This window comes from Dama dama, chromosome 13, assembly GCF_033118175.1.
Source record: "Dama dama isolate Ldn47 chromosome 13, ASM3311817v1, whole genome shotgun sequence".
Taxonomy (NCBI): domain Eukaryota; kingdom Metazoa; phylum Chordata; class Mammalia; order Artiodactyla; family Cervidae; genus Dama; species Dama dama.
The window spans coordinates 30,910,774-30,926,608 of NC_083693.1; the positions used below are offsets into that span (position 1 = coordinate 30,910,774).

At 49.3% G+C, this 15,835-nt stretch overlaps 1 protein-coding gene across 4 annotated transcripts in view; it reads left to right on the plus strand.

Moving 5' to 3' along the window:
* Window positions 1–15,597, plus strand: part of ALPK3 (alpha kinase 3) — a 62,541-nt gene extending 46,944 nt beyond the window's left edge. For 3 of the 4 annotated variants that reach the window (XM_061158782.1, XM_061158780.1, XM_061158781.1), the window contains 8 exons: window positions 87–234; window positions 613–740; window positions 875–910; window positions 4,707–4,987; window positions 5,542–5,630; window positions 6,313–6,536; window positions 9,033–9,081; window positions 9,684–15,597. In XM_061158782.1, coding sequence (XP_061014765.1) covers window positions 87–234; window positions 613–740; window positions 875–910; window positions 4,707–4,987; window positions 5,542–5,630; window positions 6,313–6,536; window positions 9,033–9,081; window positions 9,684–10,029 — 1,301 coding nt within the window. In that variant the 3' untranslated portion in view covers window positions 10,030–15,597. The remainder of the gene's footprint in view (window positions 1–86; window positions 235–612; window positions 741–874; window positions 911–4,706; window positions 4,988–5,541; window positions 5,631–6,312; window positions 6,537–9,032; window positions 9,082–9,683) is intronic. The other variant, XM_061158783.1, reaches the window with a different exon arrangement.
* The last annotated feature ends 238 nt before the right edge of the window (window positions 15,598–15,835 follow it).

A 15,835-nucleotide genomic window follows, 5' to 3' on the forward strand; every position in this document is an offset into this window, starting at 1 on the left:
GACACCGAGGGAAGTGGGGCAAGGCATAGAGGGCACAGGACGGTGGGGAGGGGGCTCACTCCTTCCCACTGTGCCCTTGATCCCAGCCCCACAGGTGATTCGGAAGATTCGGGTGGAGCAGTTTCCTGATGCCTCGGGCAGCCTGAAGCTCTGGTGCCAGTTCTTCAACATTCTTAGTGACTCCGTCCTGACGTGGGCCAAGGACCAGCGCCCAGTGGGCGAGGTGGGCAGGAGGTAAGCCAGATGGGTGCCACCCCCACCTGGCCCCCTAAGACATGGCAGCAGTGATCACGTGGGGGCATCATCCCAACTTTGGATCCACCCTCTCAGTTAATCCTCATAGTAACCCTATAAGGGATACTCTAGTACTCCCACCATTAAGAGGAGAACATTGAGGCTGAGAGATATTAAGTCATTTGCCCAGAGTCCCACAGCCAGTGAGGGTCAGGATCACAAACCTGGCCTGTGTGATACAGGCCTGGCTCTGCCCAGAGCTCCTGGAGCCTGTGCCCACAGCAGCCTCTGACAGTGGGGTCTGAGGACCCTCAGGACACAGTCTGGCCTGGGCTGTGCCATGGTGATGGCCTCAGGGGGTGGGTCTCCTCTCTGCAGTGCCGGGGATGAGGGGCCCGCGGCCCTGGCCATCGTGCAGGCGTCCCCTGTGGACTGTGGCGTGTATCGATGCACCATCCACAACGAGCATGGCTCAGCCTCCACCGACTTCTGCCTCAGCCCTGAGGGTGAGTGTGACCCTGCCCCCTGCACCTGGTCTCTGCTCCAAGGAGGACGGGGATCGTCATCTTTGCAGAGGTAGAGCTCTCTGTGGGCATGCCTACCTGAGGACAGTGACTTCCTCTGCTTTTTCTCCACACAGTGCTATCAGGATTCATCTCCAGAGAAGAAGGTCAAGGTACGATGTCCCTCAGGGGGAGGAATGGATGGGCCTGTGTCCCCAGGCCTGCCTCTGCAGGGGTTCTTTAAAGACTTGGTGGTGGTCGTTTAGTTGCTAAGTCATGTCCGACTCTTGGAACCCCATGGACTATAGCCTCCCAGGCTCCTCTGTTCATGGGATTCTTGAGGCAGGAATACTGGAATGGGTTGCCATTTCTTTCTCCAGGGAATCTTCCTGACCCAGGAATCGAACCCAGGTCTCTTGCATTGCAGACAGATTCTTTACCAGCTGAGCTACAAGAGAAGCTTGGAATCTGATCCAAATGCCACATTCATCTCCACATACAGCTACCCTTTCCTCCTAGTTTAGCATGTGGCTTGTGGAGGAGGTAGAGGGGGACAGCTGTTTCAGAAGTTGAGGGGGGAGGAAGAGCTAGAGGGCTATCCCACAAGGAGTTCAGTCAGCCTGTGCCCTCTCCCCTCATCAGAGCACTTGATCGAGAGCAGGACTGGCTACCAGGGTACTTCTCCCTGCCGGCTTCCTCCCTGGAGTTTCTCACAGAGGTCTGTGAATTCCGGCATGAGACCCACGTGGGGAGCCTGCTAAAAATGCAGTTACCTGAACCCTGCTGCAGACACTCTTAATCACAGTTTCTGGGGAAGGACCTAACATGATTGCATGTCAGTAGACACCCTAGTGATTGTCATACACCCTGAAGTTTGACAAACAGTTTGAAGGCACAAATATTAGAGGAAGAGTTTGTGTTGCTCCTGCAAAAGACACATTAAGGTTTTAGGACTGCGAAGGCAGCTGGTGATGGAAAGATTTCTAGAGCTTCATGAATTCCTTCATTCACTCACTCCTTTACTCATTCATTCAATTAGTACCTTTTGTTCAGTTATCAAAGTTAATATCAAATATAACCTTATGCCTAAAAACAAATAATACTTTATTCTCATAAAACCAGATTTTCCTATCTTGTAAGCATTGGTTTATTTGAATTAGAAACCACTCAGTGCTTTTGGCTGACATATCTTCTTTTTTTTCTTTTTAATATTTGTTTATTTATTTGGTTGCACCAGGTCTTAATTGTGGCTTGTGGGATCTAGTTCCCTGACCAGGGATCGAACCTGGGCTCCCTGCACTGGGAGCATGGAGTCTTAGCCACTGGACTGCCAGGGAAGTCCCTGACATATCTCTCAAATCTGTCAAGTGTATAATAGTTACTCCTCCCTCACTTGTTTTCCCTCCTTACCATTTATTTCTTGAAGTCACTTGATGTGTAGAATTTCTTCCATTTTGGATTTTGTTGATTGTATCACCATTTAACATGTTCCTTCATCGATGGACTTCCTCTAAACTGGTGATTAGCTTGAAGTGCTCCAATTCAGGTGCAAATTTGGGGGAACATTTCACAGGTAAGCTGTGTGTTTCCTTTTGTCTCTAATATTCAGGCACATGACATCTGTTTGTTTTAGTAATGAGTAATTACTAAATTAGTAATTCATTTTACTAAGAATGATCACTGAGTTCATTCACATGTTTTCTGCCTGATCTATCCCCTTTAAAGTTAAAAAACAAACAAACAGGAATTCTCTGGCAATCAAGTAGTTAGGACTCGACTCTTTCACCACCAGACCTGGGTTCAATCACTGTTAGGGGAACTAAGATTCCCACTTACTGCAAGGCACAGTTTAAAAAAAATTAATTAAAACTGTATCTGATACCACCCCTGTCGTTATCGAGAAGTTTTAGCAGTCACTGATTATTCGGTTCAGTTCAGTCGCTCAGTTGTGTCCAACTCTTTGCGACCCCACGAACCGCAGCACGCTAGGCCTTACTGTCCATCACCAACTCCCAGAGTCCACCCAAACTAATGTCCATTGAGTCAATGGTGCCATCCAACCATCTCATCCTCTGTCATCCCCTTCTCCTGCCCTCAATCTTTCCCAGCATCAGGGTCTTTTCCAGTGAGTCAGCTCTTCACATCAGGTGGCCAAAGTATTGGACTTTCAGCTTCAACATTAGTCCTTCCAATGAACACCCAGGACTGATCTCCTTTAGGATGGACTGGTTGGATCTCCTTGCAGTCCAAGGGACTCTGAAGAGTCTTCTCCAACACCACAGTTCAAAAGCATCAATTCTTTGGTGCTCAGCTTTCTTTATAGTCCAACTCTCACATCCATACATGACCACTGGAAAAACCATAGCCTTGACTAGACAGATCTTGTTGGCAAAGAAATGTCTCGCTTTTTAATATGCTGTCTAGGTTGGTCATAACTTTCCTTCCAAGGATTAAGCGTCTTTTAATTTCATTGCTGCAATCACCATCTGCAGTGATTTTGGAGCCCTGATTATTACCTCAATCCTTTATTTCCTTAAGGTTTACAACATGGAGTACTTTAATTCTGTCATTTTTTCTTTATTCACTAGCTAAAATTTTTCAGTAAAGAGGAAATGTTTATTTGGTAATCCTGATACATATAGGTCCAACAAAAAAATGAATGGAAATTACTTTCTTTTCCCTCTTGCTAAGCTTTCAGAATAATGAATTAGTGCTGTAACATCTTCCACAGGTCACCAATGAGGGTTTTTTGTTTTTTTCTAGGAGGAAGGTTTTTTTTTTTTTTTTTTAATAATTATGAAAGTATGGATTTTAACACATTTGAATGTTCAATACTTTGCAGTTAATCTTTTTGTTAGTAAAATTCTCTCTCTCTTCTTTTTTTTTTTTTTTGGCCAATGGAAGCCCCTTCAGGTTGGCTCTTGTGTTCTTATGACAAGCAACCAGTTGTTTTTGATATTTCACTTACTTTCTGATCCATAGATGTTTCTGGTCAATCCAGGACACTTCCTGCCATTAGTTCAGGGAGTTCTGGTTCCTTTTAGTGGAAAATAGTCTTCCCTCATAGTTCAGTTGGTAAAGAATCCACCTGCAATGCGGGAGACCCCGGTTTGATTCCTAGGTTGGGAAGATTCCCTGGAGAAGGGATAGGCTACCCACTCCAGTATTCTTGGGTTTCCCTTGTAGCTCAGCTGGTACAGAATCCGTCTGCAATGCGGGTGACCTGGGTTTGATCCCTGGGTTGGGAAGATCCCCTGGAGAAGGGAAAGGCTACCCACTTCAGTACTCTGGCCTGGAGAATTCCATGAACTGTATAGTCCATGGGGTTGCAGAGTCAGACACGACTGAGCGACTTTCACTTTCACTTTAGTGGAAAATGGTATTTAGTGATCACAATTTGAGCACCAGGAGTACTCACTGCTATTGGATTAGTCTCAAACTTTTTTTTCCAGTCAAACATGTTGGTTGAGATGGAATCACTTACTCACTTGATCAAAACACCAAATTCTAAAACAAATTAGTCCTGATAGTCTGTATTGATTGCTGCTTCCTCAGAAAACCCCTGCCTTCCACAGACACAGGCTGAGCCCTTACTTGTGTGTGCTGAGCCCTCACACACAAGCACTGTTGAATGACCGAGGGTTGCATAGCTACAGGGTCTGCCGTCAAGAGCTCACAGTCCAATAGGGACCCCACAGTGCACCCCCAAAAAGCAGTAATGGACAGAGTGAGTGTACCAGTTCCACGGTTTTCCTGCCCTGTGAACTCTGCATCAGTCAGGGGGAGTTTCTATAATGTGTATTTATGTATTTGTTTGACTGTTCCCTGCAGCATATGGAATCTTAGTTCTCTGACCAGGGATTGAACCCACACCCCCCTATACTGGAAGCGTAATCTTAACCCCTGGACAGCCAGGTATGTCCTGAGGGGGAGTTTCTAGTTTTTTCACACTTTTCCTGTTCCCTCCAGTTGGAGAAGAGATTGAGATGACCCCCATGGTGTTCGCTAAGGGTCTGGCTGACTCTGGCTGCTGGGGGGACAAGCTCTTTGGCCGCCTGGTGAGCGAGGAACTTCGAGGGGGTGGACACGGTTGCAGCCTGAGGAAGGCCTCCCAGGCCAAGGTCATCTACGGGCTGGAACCCATCTTCGAGTCAGGCCGCACGTGCATCATCAAGGTGTCCAGCCTGCTTGTGTTCGGGCCCAGCAGCGAGACATCTCTCCTGGGCAGAAACTATGATGTCACCATCCAGGTACTGTCTCATGCCCCTGCCCCTGCTTCCACCCTCTAGTCCCTCCCCTTCCCAGCCTGGTCCTGTTGGTAAGCCCCATGTGGAGGTGGATGCCATCTCAGTCTCTGCTTTACCTTGAGGAGAGCCTGAGATACAGTCCAGGCTACATCTTTGGGACCATAGTCTTCAAACTGTATTTTTCAGCAGAAACCTTTTTCACTTCCCTTAACTGTATCTTGCACAGAGAAGCCTTATTTGTGAGGGGACAAGTGATGACTGTGGGTGGGGGGGTACCCCACTTTCTGCAGCGTGGCCCCTGGGACACAGCCACCTATCACTAGGGCTGCAGCAAACACAGTTTGGAAACCACTTTGAAAACATGTCTGAAGCCTCTTGTTTTACAAATGAGAAAAATGAGGTGCAGATGAGGGAGATGGGTAGGAGTGAACCCCACCTTCCCCAGGGCTGGGATCCTCCCTGCAGCCTCTAGCAGACAGCCTCCCACTTAGAGCAAGGTATGACCGAGGGCAGGAGCAATTCCGTGCTGACCAGAGTTGGTTCTCTTCAATCCACAGGGGTGCAAGATCCAGAACATGAGCCGAGAGTACTGCAAAATCTTTGCGGCTGAAGCCCGGGCTGCTCCTGGCTTTGGAGAGGTGCCTGAGTAAGTGCACAGGGAGGGGGCCATGCAGTCTGACCTGAGCTTCTGCACAGAGCCATGATTCACAGCCTCCTGGGGACCCTCTGAGTAGTGGTCATGTGCAAATGGGCTCCCAGCTAGCCCCATGCTCAGCTCAATGGTTCCACAGAATCTAGAAACAAAGACTTCAAGATTCACGGCCCACTTTATTTATTTATTTATTTTCACGGCCCACTTTAGAGAAGCTTCTGCTCTGGTCTCCAGTCTCCTCTCACCCACCCGAATTCTCCACCCCTTCTTCCAGTTTTTGCTGATTGTGGAGTTTAGGCATGGCAGCTTCTGGGCCTCTCTGAAGGTGACAGGGAGGCTAAAGCATCCAGGGTCTAGTGGGCATGGACACAGTCTGGCTGAATCCTCTCAGAGGTATTCCTTTCTGTTTGTCACTTACGGGTCCCAGCCCCTCACTCAGGCACAGAGGCCTCCTGGGGCCAGAGTAGGGTTCAGCTCTCATTCCACTGACCTCAGAGGATGGACAGGACCCTGAAGCTAGCGGGGAACTCCTGTCCTTGCTGCCCTTCAGGCTTAGAGCTGAGTTCCCTTTTTGGAAGGGCCTTCCTTTTGTCTCCAAGAGTGTGGAGTTGAGGTGGAGGGAGGCGCTCTCGGGGCACAGTCAGTCCTGCTCACTGCAGGGTGGCACTGTGTTTAGGATCATCCCACTGTATCTGATCTATCGGCCTGCCAACAACATCCCCTATGCCACCCTGGAGGAGGACCTGGGCCAGCCCCTAGAGTCCTACTGCTCCCGAGACTGGGGCTGTGCTGCGGCTCCTGCAGCGCCTAGCAGCTCTGAGGCCGTGTGGAAATGCCAGACCTTCCAGCACTGGCTCTATCTGTGGACGAACGGCAGCTTCCTTGTCACAGACCTGGCAGGTATGAGGGTGTGAGGTGGGTGTGTGCATGTGCAGGAGAGCACACCGAGGGCGGGGCACTGGTGTGCAGCGCACTGCCGCGTGTGTTCTCCTCTGCTTTCACGGTAACCTTGTAGAGTGCAAAGTGCACTTTGTGTGCAGCCCTAGTGCATGCCAGACCCTCATGGAGCCTAGTCTCTTACTGCAGTTGTGTTTAAAGGAGTATACTCCAGGCTCCACTTAAAAAATATATTATTTCAAAGACTATTTCATGGGATCTAATTCAAGCTGCAGGACCACGTTTTCAAAATCACCCTTCTTCCCTGCAGCTCTGCTCTGAACTTTCTTCCTCTCCAACTTCCTAAACTCTTCTACCCTTGCACACAGAGCTTTATTGTCTCCTCCTTCTCTGTTCCCTCTCAGTCTTTGGTGAGTGTGAAAGTGAAAGTCGCTTAGTTGTGTCTTACTCTTTGCAACCCCATTGACTTCTCTAGGCCAGAATACTGGTGTCGGTAGCCTTTCCCTTCTCCAGGGGATCTTCCCAACCCAGGGATCAAAGCCAGGTCTCCCACATTGCAGGCGGATTCTTTACCAACTGAGCAGTCTTTGGTAGTTTATTATTAATATTATGTAAGCAAACTTAATCTCTCATACTTCTCTATTTCTATTTTTCCCATTATTCAGATTCTTCCCAAAAAAGGGAGGCCAGCAAGTGTGAATTCTCCTTCCTTCATTGACTTCTCCTCTCCAGGTCTACACTCTTTAACCAGACCTGGCAGGAGAAAGGAAAAGATACAGTTCTATCTACACACATTGGGGGATGCTGGGGATGTCACACATTATTTCATTTTATCCCTGATGTAAATTAAGTGAGAAAACCAGGGCCAGAGATAGAAAACTGACTTTAAGTGTGCTTAGCATTGGGGGTAAGCTGTACAATAAATATTTATATATAACTCTAGACATTGAAGTGTGAGCTAGTAACACATTAAACTGTTATTCATTCCATTTGTTAACTCGTAAATGTTTCCTTCCCTTCTTCTTTCCTTCCTTTTTTCCTAACATTACTAAGTATTGAGAATATAAAAAGGTGAATTAGGAATAGCCATTGTCCTCAAGAATTTATGATAAATATACCAATTTCTACAATGGGATAATAACATAATATAGTAGAAGTACTTGGAAATCAAAGAAAGTCAAGCCTTAAAAAAAGAAAAGAAAAAAAAAAAAAGAAAGAAAAAGAAATTCAAGCCCAGGCCTCTTCATTTTCTAGCTGGGTCTCTGTTTTACAGAGAAGAAAAGAAGCTCAGACAGATCACGTCTTTCATCCCCCTGAGCTTCCATTTCCTTTCCCTCTCTAGGAATAATAGTATCCTCCCTGCCTCTCTCTCAGACTTATTATGAAGATTCCATGAGACTGTATTTGGGAATGCCCTCTGCAAACCAGAGTTCTGTGCAAGTGAGGGATCATTAGTATTATCATGCAAAATGGAATGTGAAAAATGCTGAAAGAGAAAAGACAAAGAAATGAATATTTATTGCCTAACTGCTGTGCTTCAGACACTGAGTTAGGGTCTGACACATACTGTGATCATCTTAATTCCCCTACAAGATGGGCAGCATGATCACTGGGTTTACTGTCGAGGATTAGAGATAGGAAGTGACTGGCCAACCACACACGGCTCCAAAGTGATACAGCCAAAATGGAAGTCCGGATCTGCCTGGTTTCAAGCCCACATCTGTGCTACTCTGTCTTCTACTGGCACTCAGGCCTGTTAGTGAGAGCTTGGTTCCTGGAGGAAGGCAGCTGGACAGAGTGCAAACAGGGAAGGGCGGTCACAGGCCTGACGCGCAATGTTAAGGTGCTGGGGTAGCCTGGCCAGGGTGGGATGTGTTTCCTCCATCACTGTTTGCCCAACTCTGTCTTTCAAGGCTCTTTTAACCTTGGATCCTGTCTGGCTGCTTGGAGTGCTTGCTTGCTGCCTTGATGAGTATGTGGAAGCTGGTCTTATCCATGCTATACTTCTGCCAGCCCAGCCCTGTTATACCTTTCCATTTCCACCTCTCTCTCTCTGTCCAGATGAGCTAATCTGTTAAGGAGGAGCAGAAAGTTTTAGCTCAAAGCCAGAGACTTGCCCAGTTTAGGATGACCTAATCTCACCTAGTAGAGACAGAATAACTTAGCTGGAAGACTTGTGGGTCTAGGAATGATACTTTAATTCACAGTGGTCATTGCATACAGACTGTGCCCAGTTACTAAATGAATGAATGAATGACTGCTGAAGTTACTTAATTCCCTCACCTGTGAAAATGGAACTATTATTACTACCCATAATACAAATATACCCACACTGCCCCTGACACAGGCCAGGTGATGCCCAGTGAGAGGTAGCCCGAAGATGTGCCTAGAGCTTGGCTTGTTCCCATCTAAAATGGTACGCATCTTGGAGACCTGGGGCCCCCAGAACTGCCCCAGGCTACTACCAGCTCCCAAAACTCTCTGTCTTTCTCTTTTCAGGGGTTAACTGGAAAATGACCGATGTGCAGATTGCTACCAAACTGCGAGGGTGAGTGCTTCTTGGCAACAGAATGCCCTCTGAGAGGCTGCTTGGGGTGTAAAATGTCAAAGTTCTTCTGGTTCTCCATTCCCAAGGTGCTGGACCTTGTGACTCAATAGCCCCCGCTGTGCCCAAGGCTAATGTGTCCTAAAGTCTCAGGGACCTCTGCTCCCCACCTGCTGCGGCCCTGACCCCAGATCTCCACCGGCAGCTCTTGCCACCCACAAAGGACCACCTGGCATTCTGGGGTTGCAGTGAACCCGCTCCTCTGCTTTATCACAGAGAAACCTTGTGGGGTTCATCAGGGGGCAGAGAAACAGGGCCTGTGAGTGGAGTGGGGACCTGGAGTCTGCACTAATGTATGTTGATAAAGCAGAGCCTCCTCACACCAAGTGACATCCCACGTGATGAGTTCCGTGGGCCAGGGCCAAATGAGGCCTCAGATTAAAAGTGAGGTTTAGGGTGCTGCCCGTTGAGGTGGACTCCCGAGCACCCCGAGGTGAGGTAAGAGGCACCTCAGACATGACACCATGCCATGGCCACCCCACGGTCTGCCTCTGAGGACTGCCTCTCTGGGTGGGACCCCACTCAGCTCTTGTGTCCTGCCGTAGGTACCAAGGTCTCAAGGAGAGCTGTTTCCCCGCCCTGCTGGACCAGTTCGCCTCCTCCCACCAGTGCAACACCTTCTGTGAGATGCTGGGGCTAAAACCCCTCAAAGGCCCAGAGGCCACCCACCCTCAAGCCAAGGCCAAAGGCTCCAAGAGTCCATCTGCTGGCAGGAAGGGCCCCCAGCTGAGTCCTCAGCCCCAGAAGAAAGGCCCCCCAAGTCCCCAGGGCACCCGGAAGAGTGCCTCGGGCTCCAAAGCCACCCCTCAGGCCTCAGAGGTGGTCACCACCCAGTTATTGGGACAGCCTCCTACCCAAGAGGGGGGCTCCAAGACCCAGAGCATGCGGTAGCCCCCACAGGAGGCTGGGGGCCTCCATCCAGCAGCAGACCAACAAGGAAGCAGCTCAAACCGCCAGAGGTGTTCCCAGTACAGAACCAACGGAGCAGGTGTGCCCCAGGAGGCTCCACCCAGGGCCTTTCCGAGCAGCCGCTCCTCACTCAGCTCCTCCTCAGACACTGGGCGTGGGGCACCCAGCCCCGTGGCCTCTCATGATGCCACTGTCACCAGGGCTCCCAGGCCCCGCCTCCAAGTGCCTGGCAGCCTGGCCATCCTTGAAGTTTACACTGGCCACTGCTGGGGCCGCCCTGAGTCCTCTGCATGATCTGCAGCCAATGTCCTGCCCAGACCCTGCCACTAAGTCATGCTCTGGGGCATGTGGGACAGCATCTCCCTTCTCCCTTCACTTGGCTCTGATCTCTCCCTGCCCTCAGGGCTCCAGACTTCCTCTGCTCTGTCTGACCTGGTGACTCTCAGGGTCTTTTCCTTCAGCCATTTTGCTTCATTTATCCCAGCTTATCTTGCCACTAACCTGTCCCTGAGCCCGAGTGGGGCTCGGGGCCCTTCCAGGGCCTGCCCCTCCTTGTGCAGTGGTCTTTGGTGATGCGTGTTCATGCTCAGCCTTTCCCTGTTGCTCAAGCACTCACTCCCCTGCCTCCCCTGCCCTCTTGCTCCCCATCCCCATCCCTGGCTTTGAGCCCAATTGCAGCCTGTGCCTGCCTTTCACTGACTGTCCCCCTACCCGAGGGCTTCCTAGCTGACCCCCACCCTCCCACCACCCCTCGGGAAGGAGCACACGCTCTGGCCTCTCAGCCGCCATCCCCAGTACACCTGTCCCCTCCTCTCGGGCCCTCCCCTGTGAGGTGAGGGTTGCATCAGCAGCTGTGGCCAGAGGGAAGGCGTCAACTTTGCGAGACCTCGTGCTCCTTACTGAAAGGAGAGGGGGTCACAGTGAATTCCACACTGCCCTCTTGACCGGGGACAGAGGGCTGGACTCTTCTCCAGAGGGAGTGCACGTGGGAGTTCTGGGAGGAATGCAGCCCATCCCTGCATGGGGTAGATAAGCATCTCTGTCTGGGGATTAGGACCCCTGCCTCCAACCTTCAGCTCTCAATCCTGGGCCTCCAGCTCTGGGCCTCAGTACAGGCTCCTGAGGAGTTGTTGTCCTCAGCCCAGCACCCTGGGTCCTTCCTGAGAGCCCTTCTTGAGTCCTGGGAGGGGGAGTCTAGAGCTAGCCCAGTCCCCTTGGAATGCAATAAAGGCAGCCACTGTGCATCCAGCTCACCTCCTCTAGTGTGGTTGTAGGTATACGGGGTCAGGGTCCCCTCTCCCCAGGCAGGGTTTTCTGAGGACATCCTCCAGTCCCTGGACCCACTGGAAAGATAGATCCATGGTTTGGCTCCTGGATTGACAGTCTCAGCCTTCCATGGCCACAGCCAGACAGTCTGTGCTTCTTGTACCACTGGGAAGATGACTTGGGTCCCTGAGCATGAGGGTGCTTAGGCCTTTGGAACTGCTCCTTCATTTGGAAGAGGAACACAAAGAAAGGAACCCAGGAAAGAAGAGTAGAGCTGGGGAGATGCCCAGTGTCTCTGACTGCCTCCACTGGAGCAAGACCAGCCGAAGGGATGACCAGTGCCGTTGTCCTCTTAGCTACTCACGGACTGATTCTGGCTTTCCCAGCTGCAGAGCTTTCTCAGCCCCAGCCCCACCCGACTGCCCAGGCCTTTCTTTGTCCCGTATTTCCCCCCTCCACTAGACATTTCTGACTTCTCTACCTCCTCTTGTGCTCAGGTGACTCTCCCCTCTTTCTGCTCTCGCCCCAGTGTGCCCCCCACTCTCCCAGCCTGCATATCCAGACTGCCTTGGTGAACTGAGAGCTGAATATTGTTGATTTGTTTGTTCACCCACCTGTTCTTTCAGACATACTGAGCAGACTTCCTTTATGCCAGACCCTGAGCTGACCACCGGTGGGAGGCAGAGATGTATGAGGTGGTCTCAAAAGAGACACTGGCCATTATGTTTCTCAGGTTTTGAGTAACAGAAATGGACTTGGACCAACCTAACAAGGAGCAGGGACTCGGGAAGGGTGTGGGGTAGTTCACAGGACCTAGAAGGGCAGGAGCCATAGTAGCTTGGAGCTTGCCTCCCAGGAGCTGCTAGCGTTGGCTTCGGTGGGTCTCCTTCCACTCAAGATTCAAATTCCCATCCCGGAGCTCAGGGCAATGCAGTAGGGGAGAGGCAGTTTTCCAAAGAATGGGGATTCTCACCAGAAGAATGGTGGAGGGTAAGGGCTTGGTAGGCAATCACTGGAGAAACCCTGACACATAAAAACATACCCTTCTTCCCGTATGACTTATTACGATTCTCACATGTGACCAAAAGCAAGTCATTTTCTGCTTGGGGAGACCATTCAAGGTCATAGCCAATGACCAAGTCCAGGGATAGTGACCAGGGCTGCCATTCTCTGAAGTCCAGTGTCACAAATTATACTCTTCCCTCCTTTATCATAATCTCATCTTGAAATTCTGCAACCTGTGGAAGGAATATAACCCAGCAAGAAGGGAGGTGTGAGTAAAGGCTACAGCACAGTTCCATAACTGGTCATGAGAACTAGTATTTATCATGGGATTTTTTTTGCCTGTTGGAGTGACCTAAATCTTCAGTCCCAAAGTCCAGTTCCTTAGTGGTCCTGCCTGTGTGGCAAACATTAGCCACTGGATATGGAGAACCAGGAAGCACTTTAGAAAACACCCCACGTCCATCTGTACCCTGCCCCTTTTAAATAGCCGAGATCTTATTTTCCCTTGATAGGGTTAATCATCCTAGCTACTCCTACATGTAGTCTTTATGTATACTTCTATTCTAGATACACTCCTATCCTAGCTATGTGTTGCTCAGAGGTACAAAAATCCCGAGACGGCCAGATGCCTAGGCCTTTAATTCACTTGAATCATTACTATGAATTTTTGAAGATGCTTCCTTGGGGACTAAAACCTCTACACCAGTCGAATCTTAAATCTCAGGTATGAGAAGAGCTTTGAGATGCAGTAATAACATGCCCCTCTTCACACTTCAACCTGTAGGAGAAACAGCACCATGAACTGTTTGCCAGTTTGGAGCTTATGCTCCATCATGCAGGCCTTACCCAGTTTCTCAAGGTATTGTTTTCAGCTGGTGCCACACCTGAGTTTTCAGCAAACTATTTCACTGTATTTTCAAGCTAACCGCTTGTAGACTTCTGGGATCCTGACAAGATGAACAGATGCCATTAGCATCAACCCATCACTTTACTATGAAGTGCCTTTTCTGGTTGAAGATTTAGAACATTTGATATTCCTGTGGATTTTGATGGGAGAGGTGTCACAGGTCAGGAGAGCAAACCAAATCCAGAAGGGCCCATGATGGTCAGAACGGGTTCCCACCTCATTAAAGCCATAGCGTAGGTGTAGACTGAGATGAATTCAGCCATAGGTCAGGAGGAGGCATTGTGGGAGAGAGTGAGTGAGCCACATCGCCTCCCTCCCCCACCAACATGCTTGCCTGTGCCTTGAGAACCCCATCCTGGCGTGTCTGCCTAGTGATGGTGGCCACACCTGTCTGTGGCTGGGTGGGTCTGACAGCCTCTTTTCCTGAAGGCCAGCATGGCCACCTAGTATGCTGTAGCCAAGCCTTAGACTGCCCCAGAGCCCAGTGACAAGTCAGAGGGCTGTGTCTCAACAGGCTAATAGTTACTTGTTGGCCAGCGTATCTCTTGGTTCCACAGTCTGGGTTCTCCTGCCTCATTTTCCAAATCAAGACCTTCCAAAAGCTACACACAGCACTCTGCTCAGCCGAGGCTCTGTGTAGCTCCCCAGTATGCCACAGATAAATCCCTCAAGCACCCTGGGTCTGTCACAGGCAGCCTGTTGGCAGAATCATTTGTGTTAATGGCTTGACCTGTTCAAGAGCCTTCACTCGCTCTGGGCCCAACCCAAAGCTGGCAGTCTTCTGGGTCAGTCAGTAAGTGGTTTGGAGCAAGAAGATGCCCCCACCTGACATTTTTGCCTGAAATTGGGCCTTAGTGGTAAGGAATTCATAGTGTAGGAATTTGTTCTACATTAACAAACTATTCTGACCTCAACAGATCACTTGATCCCCAGGAACTTTATCAGGGGAAAAGTTTGCATTTCCACATGCTTTATCTCCCACCTCTGACTCATACATATGTCTTAACAAAGCATCTAGGGAAACTGCTGATGTCCAGGCCCTATCAACATGATGGAACATTGTAGTGCTGAGGTCAAGGTCCCCATGAGGCAGGTTGTGGCACAGAGATGTACAGATAAGATGTTACATATCTTTAAGCAGGACAGCAATGGAGTCCTGTGGCCCTGCCACCTGAAGATGGATTGCTTCTGCTCTTTGCTCATCAAAATGGAGGGGGGAAAATGATTTTGCTAGACCAAAGGGTTCATACCAAATGCCAAGAGGTGGGTGGATTTCCTTTAGCAAGAAGACCATTTCTGGGAGAGCACCTGTCCTCGGAGTCACCACGTTTTACAAAAGTTTACAACGAGCCAAAGACCTCCTGGTGTTTTGCACTAGCCAAGCTGGGCTGTGGTAGGAGTCATTATGACTTCGCCCGCCAACCTGATAGTAACACTGATATCTATAGTTCCTGCACAAAAATGGTATCACTTTTACCATTTCGGTAGTGAGGGGGCATTCTGATGGCTTGTGCTCATCCTGTCCTACTGTAATCACTCATGCTTATCCTATCCTACTGTTGTCACTCTTATCCCTCTCATCGGGGCCATTGTGGAGGTTATACCTGTTTCAGAATATATCCATGTCAACTGTACACTCAAAATAACTAACCCTTCATTGGCTTTGAGTTTCCACCGAGTCTACTATGGCACAAAATTTAATCTATTAAATATCTCCTTGGATGGGCAGACCACATACTTTTCTGTTGTCCCCAGACATTCGACTTAGTTTGAAGGCAGTGTCCTATAGAACACCCTCCCCGAGTCTGAGTATTTTCTTTTCCTTTCCATTCCCAAATAATTGAACGTAGATCCCTTTGAGGGAAGGCTGCAAGGAAGGTTCATAATATGCAAAATAAGGCTTTTCTTAAAAAATATTTGACTTCCTCTCCATTGGAAGTCTGGAAATTAAATGGGAGATTTTGACTCTACTTTGGCAGTTTGAGACGGGCCTCTTTGCCCGACCAGAAGTCTTCAGTTATGGTCATAACTGGGTAATATCTTTGGCACTGTCTGGTCTTTTTCTTTCCTGGGACCCCATGATCGATTAACCATAGCTAGGGGTCTGGTTTCTATACCCATGTCCATTATGCTGACTCCTCTACTGTGTTCCTTCTATTTATCTATCTCTGCTGCTGAGATCAGGGAGTTCATTTTCACAGGACCTCTTCCAACCAGCATTCCAGGCCCAGAGAGGGAAGCCAGCAGAGCCTCCCTCGCCAGTTTCTCACGACAGAGTGAGACCATCTTGCCGGTCCTGTCAGAGAACAGTGAGAGCGTAGTTGGACTGGATGCTTGCCAGGGACCCAATAAAGCCCTCTTGTCTCCTGAAATCTGTGAGTTCCTGCCTTCCTTGGCTTTTTGGTCTTTTGTTACAATTTAGCATGGGTCAGCATATCCACCCCACATGGTAAGAACTGTGGCTGTTTGAGCTTCTCCAGCATCTCTGGTGAGTGAGAACACATCAGTTAACAAAACCTGAATCAACAAACTATGCTGTACTATCTTGGTCAAACAGCCTTAAAGTTTCCATAAATTTCCCCTATATTTTTTGACAAGGTATATTAGCTA